The sequence below is a fragment of the Aricia agestis genome, chromosome 22 (genome assembly GCF_905147365.1).
Source record: "Aricia agestis chromosome 22, ilAriAges1.1, whole genome shotgun sequence".
Taxonomy (NCBI): domain Eukaryota; kingdom Metazoa; phylum Arthropoda; class Insecta; order Lepidoptera; family Lycaenidae; genus Aricia; species Aricia agestis.
Genome location: NC_056427.1, coordinates 4,054,329 through 4,070,850, shown reverse-complemented (window position 1 = coordinate 4,070,850; position 16,522 = coordinate 4,054,329). Strand labels below are relative to the sequence as shown.

Sequence of the window (16,522 nt, the reverse complement as noted above, 5' to 3'; positions counted from 1 at the left end):
TTATGCATAATCATTCTCATAAAAATATTGTGTAACAATAATATGACGCTTCACTCCACGTCAGTCTGGCCCCGTGCTAAGTACCTGAAGGACTTGTGTTACAGGTACCAGACAACGATTTTTATGATATTATGCTACAGATATTTAATACACATCCACGACCCAGGAACTTTTGAAAACTTTTTGTTCCGTAGGCGGGATCCGAACCCGTCGTCGAGTCGAGATGTCAAAGCAAGGAAAATGCGTTCCGACTGGTTAAAACTGCAAATCGTTTGAAGTTTATTTTTTGTATGTTATTACATTTTACTTATAATATACTGAATCAAATGTGTATTAATGCTAGATTATATTAGCAGAATTGTGGTAAACATGATATAAATTGGCTCCTGAAGCCAAATTTCAAAGTATTTTTGACTGAACTTATAATAGCTTTATCTATAACGTCAAAAGACGAGAGAGTTACATTTTACATAATATTTTAGCTTAAAAAGTAGAAAATCTTTTGATAATATCCACTAAACTATACTTAACTATAATGAAATAGGTAAATTTATTTGAAGAAATTATATTAAAAATTTTAAACATGATACTTTTTATGATTTTAAATAATCGACTAAAGAGCAATATTTTAAACTATCTAATTCAATATTATGATAATATTATACAATAATCTTAAATACAATATGATTCTGTACAATTCACTTAATATTACAATATAGTTTGTCTTGATATTTTTTTTATAATTGACATTATTATAATATTATATTTAGCTAAAATTCCAAAAACGAAACGAGTCAAAAATTAATTGTTAACACTCAAACCTCCGCAAGTTTTTGGATTTGGCTTATATTTTTAATCATACATTTTACTAGTCATAGAAATTTCAAGACAATCCATATTATTTATAAGACGGATGATTCTAGGCCATGGATATTTATAATGTATTAACAGCACAATGCTGTACAATTTTTATATTAAAAAATGTAAAACTTACGTGATAAAAAATATTTTAACCGAGTCGATGAGATCGAACGATAAACGATAAAATATTTTATAATATAAAATTTCGACAAGTTTCTTTTCTAAATTCAGAAATGTTTGTCAATTGAAAACGTTTTTTCAATGTCACCTATAATTTTCCATCGCAATACGAAAAAATATAAATCAATAGTAAAAAATTGTAACAACAAATAATTATATGTCGATTAATGTCATTACCACTATATTTGATGACAGGGCACGAAAATAACATGTTCGAGACGTTGAATTATAAGTTAAAAAGTGAATATTATGTTTTTATACCTCATAAATGATTATAATTAATGGATCAATAGCATATTTTCAAGGTCATAGAATAGGGACAAGATCGCCATAAAAATTTTAGGGTCCTTTTTGTATGTTAAAAAAGTAAGTAGCAATTGAATAAAACAGTATATTTGGGCTGTTCCATCAGGTTACTGACTTTCATTAGATTATCCGAAACATCTAGATAAACTTTATGTTTATGTAGAAAGCTTACATAATTCTACCATAGACTGTGTAAAGAGGTCTTTCCAAGTTAGAATTATTTAGAGCGAAACCTAGTTTTAGATTTTATTTCAATGAAAGATACATACGTGGAAAATGTCTGGTCTCTAAATTATTCGAACTAAAAAGTAAAACTACTAATTGTACTGTCCCGTACAAAAGACGTGTTGTGTTTAAATGTTTCTAGGTCACCGATTTTAAGCTGAGGTTTTTCTAGACTCTCCCATTGAATTACAGTTAAAATGATTTTAAAACGAGAGCCTTTTTTTAGTGCTTATTATCTGCTTCGGGTCAGTTCAGATTGAAGAAACTAGACGCGAATGAATAGCATGCGTGTGTGTAATTCAAAATACAAATGTCAAATAAATCGCTTAGAATTTCCATTTTGTTTCGCCATTTCATAGATTATCATATTGTTTTAATACCTCAAAACATTAGATATTTATCCCCTTATATACCAAGCAAAACTAAAATCTTTAGGAGGGCACTAAAAAAAGGTTTCAAGGTCAAATATAGATGTACTTTGCATCTACCTCATCTCGTCTCTACATCACCCAAAGGTTGGCTGGAAGAAAATGCCTAAAGGCATTAAGCCCGCCTCTGTACCTTGATGTGTGCAAAAAGTATAATAAAAAAAATAAAAAAATATGGCTTCCCCCATTTTTGACGTTAAAAAGAAAAGCGGTCATTTGCACCCGATGCCCAAAGTTCACCTAGTTACCCCAATTTTCAACCCCATTTTGGCTTGTTAATTTGAATTTTTGATAAGGATATTGTCGCCTCAAGGATAATTATGTATGGAAATGCGACGATACCGTCGTATTAAGTTCACAATCTTTTGACTTTGATTGATTGAAAGATATGCTAAAAAGGTGTAATTAAGTTGGGTTTATATTTTTGTGGATTTTTGGAAAAAATATTTTTGTAACTATTAATAATTCTGTGTATACTAACAAAAGAAAAAAAAATCGACCGGAGTTATATAATATCACTAATTGTTTTTTGTTGGAATTTCTGTATATTTAATATTAATAATTATTTTAGTACAGAGATTAGTTAGAATGAAGTTATAATCAGTCTTAATAAACAAATCAAATAAGAATATCTACAATTGACATAATTGTTCGATATGTGAAATTCTAACTCTATTACAAAATTCCTAGAGATATGGTTTTAAGGATATGAAAATCTTATTTTATTTCAAACTGATTTAAAGACAGCTTTGTCTGAAAAAATATTATATGTATTTAAGTATTGAAAGATAATTTTTCATTGACTTTACCCCATTTTTCTTTATTTCTGAGATACTCAAATAGTAACAGACCAAAAATGAGGAATAATTTAGTAAGGACGTCACCTTATTGGATTTTTTTATAGATACCGTTATATTAGAATGTTTATAATAATATTATGATTTTATATGTATCCACATAATATATTTCTAATGAGATATGTTTAATGAATGGCACGATATTATTTAAAGCTTAAATTCGATATGAAATCAGTGCTTTCGATGGGAAAATAAGTATCAAAATTTTGGCGGCTTTCTACGGTAATATTTATTCAATATTGATGACCCGGTGAACATCGTACCTCTTGCAAACATAATAATTTCCTAACCATACAAACGTTCCCTCGACTTATACTAATATTTCATGGCTAAAATTAGCCAAATCGATTCGGCCGTTCACGATTTTTTTAGAAAACTAACAAAATAAATATTTTAGCAAGCCATGCTTAAAAGACCGCCAAATGGATGTTACAATCTATACTAAAATAAAATAACATTATAAAACTTATTCCTCGCGACTGTACTCTCCGATATAAAAGTCGTAATAAATTAGACTTACTTCCTCAGAATATTGACGGTACAGTTGAGAACAAAAGTCATTGAAATTTAAAGCAATTAAGAAAATAGCGATTAAAGGAAAGTCAACTCGAAGTTTGAGAGTTTTCCTATAAATTCCATAATCGTTGTTTTTTACGACTTCCATTTTAAGTGGATGTTCCGAATTCGAAATAATGCAATTTAAAAATGTACCAAGTTCCTTTAGATTTTATCCACTTCAATCTTATACTTTATTAAGTAATATGGGATAAAAAATTGTTTTTACTTAAATCTATAATCTAAAAGTGTAAATACGTGAAAATAATATATATTATGTAATATAATAAATCCTGTTTTTGTGCTACCAAAGTAAACATTACAAAATATTTGACGACAGTAAAAATAATAAATGATCTGTTGACGAAATTGACAATTCACATACATTTCATTGATTTTAATAAGTACTACATTTAGTATTTACATTTAAGTGAAAAATCTTATTCTAATATGTATAGTGAGGAGCAGTCTCGAATTTAAAATTGACTTAAATTCCTACAAATTCTTACTAATTACATCTCAAAATACTAAAAACAATTTTCTAGCTAACTATTCAAGACTCTAATAGACAATCATTATAATTATATTATAACTTTTAAGGAAAACAATTTCATTTAGCCACAGGACATAACACTTTGCATGCAATCATATTTATGTAAAGAACAGTACATTGCACAACTGTCAACTAAAAGGCTGTTTTTTTCAGGCGTGTCAAACCAGCTGTAGTTTCAACAAATATAAATAATGAAGATTTCAAGAGATTCATTGATGAATAATAATATAATAGAACACAATGCATTACATTTCCTTAAAATACTGAGTTTTAAGGAAACTTAGCCAAATAAATTCGATATTTACAGTATAAACAGTCAGCAGTCCGTTTCTGACATTTCAGAGTGACTTACACGTTATACATGCGTTGCCAATGGTTGCAGGTTGCTGTTACCTAAGACAAAAACAAAAAACAATTAATATATTATATATACAAAAATAGCAAAAAAGGATATGGGCGAATAGCCATATACAGGATGTAACAAAAACAAGTGATAATAATTTAGGGTGTGTACGTGTTCCCTGTGAAAGTAGCAGCGCTGAAAGACCAAAAATTTTTTTCACTTTTGTATGGGGAAACTCGTGACGCTCGGGCCCTTGCCCATACAAAAGTGAAAAAAAATTTTGGTCTTTCAGCGCTGCTACTTACACAGTGAAATCTCACAGGGAACATGTACACACCCTAAAGTATTATCACTTGTTTTTGTTACACCCTGTATACGGTCCCAAATTATTGATTAAAAAAATATAGGTACTTCATAGAAAAATATTTTAAGAGTTATCATGACGTTGGGAATAAAATTAAAAATTGTGTAATCAGGGTAGTATCAGAAACAGGGAAACAGTCCAGATAATTGAAGTTTTTTTTCTAATTAAAGGACTTTATCGTAAAACGCAGCTAAATCATCGAATATTTTATTCGCCTGGCAGCACTGGAAAAGCTAAAAACTGGAAAAGTAAAGCTAAAAAAATACTTGACTAAATTGCATATTAATTTGTATAATCCGTACTTACCCTGCATCTGAAATTACCCTGATTAGCCTTGTACTGAGTTCGGGAAAACCCTATAGGTAAAATACTAGTTTTTTTCGAACGATTCTAAGCTTGTCTAGTAAAGACCTAGGTAGTTCAGATTTGGCTATAACTAGTCTGTTGGTAGTTGGTTTGGAACAACTCTAGTATTCTTGATTTATGTAGCTTAAACAGGGTAAGTACCCCTGTATCTGAACTTACCCTGTAAGGACAGGGTAAACTCACCTTTTTTGGTAACAGTGTTTGTGATTGCCCTGTTGTTGGCGAGTATGTAGTGTGCGCCCGGCGACTGGGGGGTTACGGACGCCTGTGGAGAAATATACATTAATCCCTTGTACTAACAAATAAACAAGTTATCTTTTTTTTACTAAAATTAGGGCAAAAAAGGCAAACGGGCTAAGAGTTTACTATGTGTAATTTTCGGACGCTTAAATCGCTAAACCTATGTTTTTGGAATAGTACTGACTAACCTTCAACTGACAGCGCCATTAATTTTTCAGTGGCTCTAGGGTAATAAATATGGCATTAGTTAATGAGTTCCCCCCCAAGTGGGCCCCAGTTGCCACCTCATTCGTTACGATAAGGAGAGCGATTGAGACAAAGTCCACGTACAATACAAAAGAATAATAATTTTTTCATCTGACTTAGTTCTTTCCATTTTTTTTATTTTTTTTAAGAAATAAGGGGGCAAACGAGCAAACGGGTCACCTGATGGAAAGCAACTTCCGTCGCCCATGGACACTCGCAGCATCAGAAGAGATGCAGGTGCGTTGCCAGCCTTTTAAGAGGGAATAGAGTAATAGGGTAGGGTAGGGAAGGGAAGGGAAGGGAATAGGGGAGGGTAGGAAAGGGAATAGGGTAGGGGATTGGGCCTCCGGTAAACTCACTCACTCGGCGAAACACAGCGCAAGCGCTGTTTCACGCCGGTTTTCTGTGAGAACGTGGTATTTCTCCGGTCGAGCCGGCCCATTCGTGCTCTCCCACGTATTTTATACTAGATGATGCCCGCAACCGTACATTTTTCCAGGATAAAAAGTATCCTATGTCCTTTCCCGAGACTCGAAGCATCTCTACGCCAAATTTAGCAAAATCGGTTCAGCGGTTTGGGCGTGAAGATGTAATAGACAGACAGATACAGTGTAATTAATCTCTCTCTGGTCTGATTTCAAGGTCGAGTGTATCTACTGTGTTTATACTGTGTAATCAGCAAGGCGCTGACATAGGATTAGTACAGCCCGGTTCATATAATTATAGGGTTGTCAGCTTGCTAAGCTGAAAAGCCGGACAAAGCTGTCTTAGCCGGACATTCGACAAAAAAGCCGGAAACTCCATTATTGAATATTCAGGATATTATGTACAAATTGTCTGTTTTAATAAACATCTAATAGGTAACTGTATTTTAAAAAGATAAAACCGACTTCAAAATTGTACGTAATTGAGAATTAAAACTCCCTATCTCAAAAACTATCGAACCGATTTTGTTGAAACTTGAATTATTCCCTAAGATGAACAATACCTTACCAGGTATTGTTTGCCTTTTTTTAGTGGGTAGTTCCAGAGATATGCGAACACAAACATAAAAACATACATACACTTTTAGAATTTTCGCACATTTGTTCAGACGCTGATATAAAATAACGAAATGATAGAATAATGATATTAAATATACGAAAAATACGGCAGTTCTAGAAAATATATTACATACATACGCGTCGAACGACCTACTTTTTTTGAAGTCGGTTAATAAAATACATCTTATTTGTGGTACTATAATATTATGTAAAAATGTCTAACATTCTCATATGAAATTATTATAGACTTGATGACACCCGCATCTTTGGTTCGCCTAAATTCTTTTATCGCGGGGAAACCATTTTTTTTTCAAAGTATCTATATATCAAATTTCAGAAAAATCGATTTTGTGGTTTGGCCGTATCTGGCAACAGATAGATAGATAGAGATAGATAGCGTTCAAAACCAAACCTAACAGATAGAGGTAGATAGATATTTTCACATAATATTTTATGATGGACTATGGATAATGTTTTTTCAAAGCTCTACATAAGCCGGACTCCCTTAAACTTTAGCTGGACACGCAATCAGAATGACTGTGTCCGACTTTGTCCGGACGCCTGACAACCCTATTCATACCTAATCGCGTCTCGTCTAATCCCAATTTGGCCGGGATTGGGCAGTCACGTGATCATGGCTCGTCCGGGATGTAATTACCGATATTAAGTCAAACAGGTATATTTTATTACACAAACAAGTAGAGTAATGAATACTAATATTATAATTAAGATAGTGTCTGTCTGTTTACTCTTCACGCCCAAACCGCTGAACCGATTTCGATGAAATTCGGTGAGTGCTTTGAGCCCCGGGAAAGGATATAGGATACTTTTTAGTGGGAAAAATGTACGGTTTCCGCGCGATAAACGAATTTTGGCGCAACAGAGTTGCGGGCATTTTCTAGTATTATAATAATTTATTATGTAAGACGAAATCTAAGACAAAAATTATTTCATCTTATAATACTCAAACACATAGTCATATAAGAACTTTTATTACATTACTAGCGAGAAGGCAATAAACGCAAGCCTAAAACGATTTTCCGCGTAAATCTTGATTAAGAAGTCCCAAAATGCATATTTGGGAGTGCAATAGTGGAGGGCCCAATATTGGACCCTTTGGGCCTTAGGGGACTAAATTAAAGGAAGCATAGTGTCCGGCTAACGGACCATTTCGACGCCGAAGCCGGAAGTTTCATGTCCTTCTATATCTATACATAATATTATAAAACAAAGTTGCTTTTTTCCCTCATGTCCCTTTGTTCCCTTTAATCTTTAAAACTACGCAACGGATTTTGATGATTCTTTCAGTGTTAGATAGCCCATTTATCGAGGAAGGCTATAGGCTATATCACGCTAAGACTAATTATAGGAGCGAAGAAATAGAGGAAAATGTGGAAAAAACGGGTAACATTTTTCGAAAGGGCTAACTTGAACGCGCTAATCTCAGGAACTCCTGGTCCGATTTGAAAAATTATTTTAGTGTTCGATAGCTCATTTATTGAAGAAGGCTATTTTATTACGCTAAGACTAGTAGGAGAATGTGGAAAAAACGGGGGAAATTATTTGAAAGGGCTTATCTCGCGAACTACTGGAGCAATTTTTGTTACTTAGCACCGATAAGAAGTAGACCACGTGAAGGATAATAGGCTATCGATTTGAATCATTTTTTCAGTGGCTATATATTTTATACCCGTGCGACGCCGGGGCGGGTCGCTAGTACAAAATAAAATTGGCTACAGTTATTTTTCGATGCTATGCAAACTTTATGAAAATTTATAATATTAACTGTTCTAAAAATAAAAATTTACACGTATACTGTTCATTTTCTAGGAAAGAAACTTTGACATTGGTTTACCAGGAAAATAGCTTACATTTGAAGACGACGCTTTTGCCCAATAAAATATATTAGGGCTAAACGTGCGATAAAGGAAATTGGACAGAAGTGGCCAAAGCTGAACATTGATTTTAATGGCTGAAAATAGCTAAAGCCGAAGATCGTTGTAGCCGTAAATATCTGAAGCCGAACAAGGCCGAATGAAGCCGAAGCCGAATCCCCCTTTTAAACACTAGGAAACGCTGTCAGTTGATTCAAATTAAAACAAATTGAAGTCAACAGAAGGTTGTATCTTCATTTCTACCCCTTATGAATAAAATACACATTTCGGGAGAATTTCATTAGGCCCAGAGATGCTGAACCGTTTTTAGTAATGTTTTAATTAACAAAATGTTTACAAATAATTTACATTGTAACGAATGAAATATTGCTTAGATAACAGTCATTTGCATTGAGAAGTGGTAAATTATGTGTTTTGAAATTTTATAGTTTAAAATATCTTTGGCTCTTTTTAAAGGTTCCGTCCCCAAAGGGTAAAAACGGGACCCCATTACTAACACTTCGTTGTATGTCCGTCTGTCTGTCTCCAGGCTGTCCGTCCGTCTATCTCAAGAACCGCTATAGTAGGAAATCTGAAATTTTCAGAAGTTCAGATTCAGGCACAGGACCGATTTTTCAGATGCTCATCCGACGCATGGATACCTACTACTACCATAACAGCTTAACAACGCCTCCGTGGTCCAGTGGTTTAGAGCGTGGCTCTTGGTAAGATCGTGGGTTCGATTTCCACGTTGGAAACGTGTTATTTTCCAAATTTGTTTAGGACAATGCAGGCTGATCACCTGACTGTCTGACAAGTAAGATGATCCATGCGTCGGATGGGCATGTAAAAAGTCGGTCCTGCGCTTGATCTCTCGCCGGTCGTGTCGGTCTTCCGTCCCACTGGGTTATGAGAGTAAAGAAATAGATAGTGCTCTTGTGTACTGCGCATACACTTGGGTACTATAAAATTACTCCTGCGTAGCTGGCCTGGTTTAAATGAAACCGGTCACCGTCACCGTCAAACGGTGTGGGAACTTATCACATTTTATTGAATTAGTTTATCCGTTTAAGCGTGAATAAGAAACGGACAGACGAACAGACATATGCTTTTATATCTATATTTACTTAATATTATAAAGCGGAAGAGTTTGTTTGTTTGAACGCTCTAATCTCAGGAACTACTGGTCCGATTTGAAAAATTATTTCAGTGTTAGATAGCCTCACAAAGCTCGGCTTTTAGCTTGTATACTATTATTTATAGTACTACTATTATTACTTACCGGTTGTGCGCTGTCATTTGACAGTGTTGAGTTGGTGACGGGGCTGGTGGCATGAGGCGAGGCCCCACTGGTGGGCGACGTGATGGAGTGGGATGATGTACCTGAAAGACGTGGTTGGATTAGTTGGCAAGTTTCGCTTCGTGGCATTAAATGTTTTGCTTAATTGATATGAGAGTTGTAAAACAATAAGATTTTATTCCTGTCTTTTTGGCAAAACTTTAAATTCCTTATTTAACGCTTTAAGGGGTAGGATTCAGAAAAATCCAAAACGAATTTTCTTAAAAATTTCTATCCCCGTTTTAGTAAAATCGCTTCAGTATTGCACATTGAAATTTTTCAGAGCGCACTTGATTGAGTATACTATACATTGGTCCATATCACTTGGTCCATTTTAGACCAACTGATCTTGCACGAAAGCACGATATAATCGTGAAGTCTAGATTACTTACGCATTACTTCGTTTAAATGCGCTTCACTTAGATACACGATGCTTAGATACGTTTCGCTCAAAAACGCTTCACTCACTTCAAACACTTCACTTATACAAAATGACTTGCTCAGCGCGGAAAATAGAAGCTTCGTTAAATACGCTTCGCTCATGTCACATGCGTACATAATACCTTACCGAATGCCATGTGCTGCTGCGAAGCACAGTTTATAAACCCGAAGCTTCGTTAAATACGCTTCGCTTATGTCACATGCGTACAGAATACCTTACCGAATGCCATGTGCTGCTGCGAAGCACAGTTTATAAACCCGAAGCTTCGTTAAATACGCTTCGCTCATGTCACATGCGTACAGAATACCTTACCGAATGCCATGTGCTGCTGCGAAGCACAGTTTATAAACCCGAAGCTTCGTTAAATACGCTTCGCTTATGTCACATGCGTATAGAATACCTTACCGAATGCCATGTGCTGCTGCGAAGCGCAATTTATGGACACGAAGCTTCGCTAAATTACGCTTGTGTATGTACCAACTCACCCGACGGCATTATGACGGAGTTCCGTAGCGCGGAATACGGCGGCGGGGCAGGCGTCGCGGCCGGCACCGCGGTGTGCACGGCGAGGGCTCGCAGGTGCGGGTTGCCGTACGTCGCCGCGTAGCGCACGTCGACGCCGGGCAGGATGCCGTTGGGGGCTCTGCTGCCTGCTGACAAGAAGACCTTATGATTATTTTTGGCGAAACCGATCGTGTATTTGGCTATAAATTAACTTGCGGCCCTCGGGAACCGCCACAGTAACGCCACGGTAAAGCTATAATTGCATAGCATTTTTATCAACTTACTAGAAGACGCCCGCAAACTCGTTGCCCCAAAACTCGTTTATCGCTCGGGAACCGTACATTTTTCCGGGACAAAAAGTATCCTATGTCCTTTCCCGGGACTCAAAGTATATACATGCCAAATTTCAGCAAAATCAGTTCAGCGGTTTGGGCGTGAAGAGGTGACAGACAGACATACTAATGGAAGTATGGATGCAAATAAAATTTGCATACGTCTAGTCGCACGCACACAAACACCGTGCCGAAGTCTGCCGAACTAAAAGCACGTTAGACGATGACGCCGCAGCGATGTCGGAGTGGAGGCATTAGGTTTATTTTCGTCACTTAGATTTGGTCGCCGCGATCAAATCCCGCGATAAAAGCTATGCAATAGTAACAAAACTACATCAAAATTGGCCCGCTCGTTTAGATGCTACGATGCCACGGTCAGACAGACACGTAAAAAAGAGTACTGAGAAGAGGCAAATCGTAATAATATTATACTATCTATAGTGCACTAATATTTGTGTTAATTGTGTTTGTTTTAGGTTTTTCAATTTTCAAAATTTTCAAAGATTTTTCAACAAACATAATAATAATTGTAGATTCACCGTACCATTCTTTGTTCACAACACCATCTTTTAAAGCAGAGTCTACTCTAACACACTGACATTGGCGATTCACAAAGGAGCCATAATTTAAAAAGAAGAAGGAGTACTATCTTGACTGAATAATTTAAAAAAGAGTACTATTTGGACGTGGGAGAGGCATGCTTCGGCAGGAATGGGCCGGCTCGACAGGAGAAATACCACGTTCTCACATAAAACCGGAGTGAAACAGCGCTTACGCTGTGTTTCGCCGAGTGAGTGAGTTTACCGGAGGCCCAACCCCTACCCTAGACCCCTTCCTACCCTCCCCTCTAAAAAGGGCGGGAACGCACCTGCAGCTCTTCTGATGCTGCGAGTGTCCATGGGCGACGGAAGTTGTTTTTCATCAGGTTCCCGTTTGCTCGTTTGCCCCCTTATTTCATTAAAAAATATATATATCTATACGATATGAAAATCGGATCAGTTTTTTTTTGACAAGGCTAAGTTAATACAAACAGTAAGTATATTAAATTGCGCCAGTACCATAATATCAAGTTGCTCAACTTTCAATTCTCACTTAAAGCTCTTTAATGCTAATATTATTTAGCTTTTATACGGCTTTTATAAGCTCAGTAGCTCAGCTTAATTGAAACTAATTTTCACGGACTATTTCGCTTCATTCCTCTCGGGGCAATGAAGCTATACTTTGCTAGGACATTATTACTTGTTATTATATTAATATACGCCTCCGTGGTGCAGTGGTTCAGAGCGTGGCTCTTGACTCGGAGGTCATGGGTTCAAATCCCGCGTTGGAAACATGTTATTTCCAAGTTTGGTTAGGACAATGCAGGCTGATCACCTGATTGTCTGACAAGTAAGATGATCCATTACGCGTTTGTGAGTGAAAACGAACGTTTGCGCTAGTCTCCCGGAATGTTATATCGAAATTCCACAGAAAAACGTGTGTAAGCAGTCACCCTAAAAGACGTTTTCTCGACGATAGTACGTCATGACCTATCCTTACGATAGTCAACACAAACGCATAGAAATCAATAGGTAACAAATTCTTTAAACTGCAAAGAATTTTCATTTCAACTGTTGCCAGTTGGAGTTAAAATTACTAGTTCGAAGGCATTTCCTCGATATTGCCTGTCTATTTTATTGAAATCGAAGGAAATATTACTTTGCAGTTTGGAACATCGGCAATGCATTTCTCAGGTACTGCTTAAGGTGACTTATAAGTCCTCGCGGCGAGCACCCGCGACCGCCAAAAATTCAAATTAATCATGTCATTTTATGACCTAGGTTTTATTTTCTACCGATATTAGTCAGATAGTGACCCCATAAACCAAGCGGAATAGAGCAACAATCTCGAGCTGTCAAACAAAACCGAAATTGGTTTACATCTGTGTACGTATTTACACAAGCATGATTGAACATGAATTCTATGAGATTAAATTGTCAGCGTGCCGATAAGTGCCGACTGGACGTCAAAAACAGAGTTCTGCTGTCAAGTATCACACGTCTCTTTTTACCACGCAGTGTTACTGATAGTGACATATCGCTTGCTCAGGCCTTTGTTTCTCTATTCCGGTAGGTATCTTATATCTTTAAACGAGCAATTCTTGTATATATATAATTGGAATCTCGGAATCGGCTCCAACGATTTTCTGAAATTTAGTATATAAGGGGTTTCGGGGGCGATAAATCGATCTAGCTAGGAATCATTTTCAGAAAATGTCTTTTTATTCGTGTTTTATCGATAATCGATAAACTGAAAAATATGACTCTTCCTGACATCTATTGGCGAATAATACTATTTTGTCAGCAACTAATTGTTTTAACGACCAGCAGATGGCGTTATTAAGTAACACGAACTCAATGAGTGTTTGCTATACGGTACCGAGCAAAGCTCGGTCATCCAGGTACTATTAACTTTATGAGTGACCCATGCCGCCGCTGCTATGTCCACCACAAAGCAAAATAAACTTAGAGCAAAATCAAACCTGTCGTCTACATTTTTTATTTCTTTGAAAATTTGCATTGGTGATACTGTGAGTCCCGGAAAAGAACAAGAACAGGATACTTTTTATTCCAGCAAAATGTAGGGTTCCCCGCGATTATTGAATTTTTGCAGCCGTCATCATCCATACTTCCATACTAATATTATAAATGCGAAAGTGTGACTGTCTGTCTGTCTGTTCCCTCTTCACGCTCAAACCGCTGAACTGATTTTGCGGAAATTTGGCCCCGGGAAAGGACATAGGACACTTTTTATCCCGGAAAAATGTACGGTTCCCGCGCGATAAACGAGTTTTGGCGCAACAGAGTTGCGGACGTCATCTAGTATATGTACATCTTTAAACTATCTACATATAAATGAAATGGGTTAAATGAGATTTAAACAAAGTATCTCAGCAAATATTGTGCAAGCTCAAACATTTGTATCACAGCTAATTTAGTTGGAGAGAGCTCAGGCGTTAAACTAATTAAATATTCGCAGACAACATCTTGATTATACAGAATTAAGCGGAGTAAATTATAAGAATACTAATTATAATCAATGTAGCTAGTAGTATAACTAGTGGGTAGACCTTTGGTTTGCACTCGAGTGGTTGCAGGTTCGATTTCGGGTGGAGTCGTGTACCAATAAAACATTTTCAGATCTCAAGTACATAACACGGACGAAAACCGCACGTGGTTTCAGATTTCAGTATGTGCTTGGGCAACCATACATATAAGTATTTAAATTCATGTCCTAGGCACTACACAATATTTGAAGTGTGGTTACTTCAATCGGAAAATCTACACTACTATTATAAAGAGGAAAGATGTGATTGTTTGTTTGTCTTGAATAGGCTCCGAAACTACTGGACCGATTTGAAAGATTCTTTTACCATTGGAATCCTACATTAATTCTGCTGAACATAGGCTAAATTTTATTTTGGAAAAAATAGGGTTCCGTAAGATATTCGGGATTTTCGGACGCAAGGTGTAAAAAATCAACCAGAAATGTTACTTTTTTCGCGTACGCTGCCTAAACTATAACAGATAGAACCATAAAATGTTCTAAGTAATTGTAGATCTTTTAAATATCTACAAAAAAGTCCGCGACACACTATACCTATCTATGTTGAATGACCATGTACATATGCACAATAACCATGTTTTTATTAAAAAATCTTGAAATGTTTTTGGACTACATTTAAATGCCTTTATTTTACTCATGGCATTAATTCTTATCAAAATAAATTATTTAAAAATCAATGTCCACCCGTGCGAAGCATCAGAAGAGCTGCAGGTGCGTTGCCGGTCTTTTAAGAGGGAATAGGGTAGGGAAGGGAATAGGGGAGAGTAGGGAAGGAAATAGGGGAGGGTAGGAAAGGGAAAAGGGTAGGGGATTGGGCCTCCGGTAAACTCACTCACCCGGCGAAACACAGCGCAAGCGCTGTTTCACGCCGGTTTTCTGTGAGCCCGTGGTATTACTCCGGTCAAGCCGGCCCATTCGTGCCGAAGTATGGCAACTAAGTATTAACCAACAAAAGATACAGTTTCGTAAAGTAAAAATATTCATATTATAATAAGATCAGCTCAGTAGCTCAAATAAATGTTGCTTTGTGTGGAAGGAATAAAAATATTTACTTTATGGTTTATTTTCCAAAGTAGCGTAAGTTATTATGTAGAAGTTAAGAACATGACGTAAACTTCTACTCTACACATAACAAGCCTAAAATATCACCCGAGAACACTAAACAGTGTTATAAAACTTGCTCCCACTATTACTGACTTAGAGTTAATTTTGTTTTCAATCTTATTATCCTTAGTTCGAAGCAAAACTTCAACTTGTTTAATGTAAACTAATTTATACAACATACCTTCGCCATTTTGTGCAATATTGCTGAGAGTTCCGCTGCTGTCTAGCCTTTTTGTTGAACGCTGCAGGGAGTTATTTTGTGATCCGTTCGCGTTGTATTGAGCTGATGATGGTGTGTCTATGCTTCTTGGTAAACTACCGTTGATCGACCTGTCAAAATATCTTTTTAATTATTTATCGAAAATAATATTTTAATCAACAGAAAAAATCTTGTAAAATATCATCATTATAATTAATAAACAAAAGTTGTCCAAAATGTATCCTTGTGGTACTCCAAGGGAAATTTCACGGTGGTTTAGTATATGTGTTGTTTTTTATATAGAAACCTGCAGAGTTATTATAATTACCTGTTTGGCGTCAATTTCTCACTGCCTAACGTTGGAGAGCGTACCCTCAGTGAGCCAGGAGTATAATCATGACCGTAGTGGACGTATGTGTGATATCCATTGCTTATGCCATTTACCTGTCGGAGAAGTATTATCTTGTAGCAAGAATCACAGTGATTTAGATTCAGATAGAGATAATTTAAGATATATTGAATTGAACTTTTCGGAGTTTTTATACTTTTAATCTATTAGTATTGAGGTCAGTAAATCATGCGAAGTCGTTTCAAAAGGCTTACTTAAACATTTCATAATCGATCTCTCTAATGACATTGATTTCAAAAACATTCCTGCTTTCTCTAAATTTAATGCAAACAGAGCTAGGTACATTGTTTTAAATGCTTACCTTATAGCAATCAGCATAAGCTGGATCTGTATAGTCATTGCTATATCTATACGGTTGATATGTGTTACCCTGATTGATGGTGGTAAGTGGTACCGTACCAGCCAGTGGTATACCGCTACCGAGTTTGGCATTCGAACATAACGTACTGTCGGAACCAGTATTTGAGTAATCCTGAAAGAATATTTTAATTAGTGAAGACCTCCTCCAAGCTATATTATAAAACCTAACCTATCAACTTTGGTAAGGTTTAGCAAGTCGTGTTTTTAGTTAGGTATTCATAGTAATTTTTTTTCAATAATACATATTTATTGTTTGATTTGATGCTGTTTTAAACCATTTCAATGCT

General features: G+C 36.1%; 1 protein-coding gene across 2 annotated transcripts in view; it reads right to left on the bottom strand.

Annotated features, from left to right (window-relative positions):
• Positions 1 to 3,890: 3,890 nt before the first annotated feature.
• The window catches only part of LOC121738059 (irregular chiasm C-roughest protein-like), an 85,506-nt gene continuing 72,874 nt past the window's right edge, over positions 3,891 to 16,522 (bottom strand). The window contains exons 15-21 of one of the 2 annotated variants that reach the window (XM_042129877.1): positions 16,177 to 16,347; positions 15,795 to 15,910; positions 15,449 to 15,597; positions 10,708 to 10,875; positions 9,724 to 9,824; positions 5,222 to 5,303; positions 3,891 to 4,358 (exon numbers count right to left, since the gene is read on the bottom strand). In XM_042129877.1, the coding sequence (XP_041985811.1) occupies positions 4,321 to 4,358; positions 5,222 to 5,303; positions 9,724 to 9,824; positions 10,708 to 10,875; positions 15,449 to 15,597; positions 15,795 to 15,910; positions 16,177 to 16,347 (825 nt within the window). In that variant the 3' untranslated portion in view covers positions 3,891 to 4,320. The remainder of the gene's footprint in view (positions 4,359 to 5,221; positions 5,304 to 9,723; positions 9,825 to 10,707; positions 10,876 to 15,448; positions 15,598 to 15,794; positions 15,911 to 16,176; positions 16,348 to 16,522) is intronic. The other variant, XM_042129878.1, reaches the window with a different exon arrangement.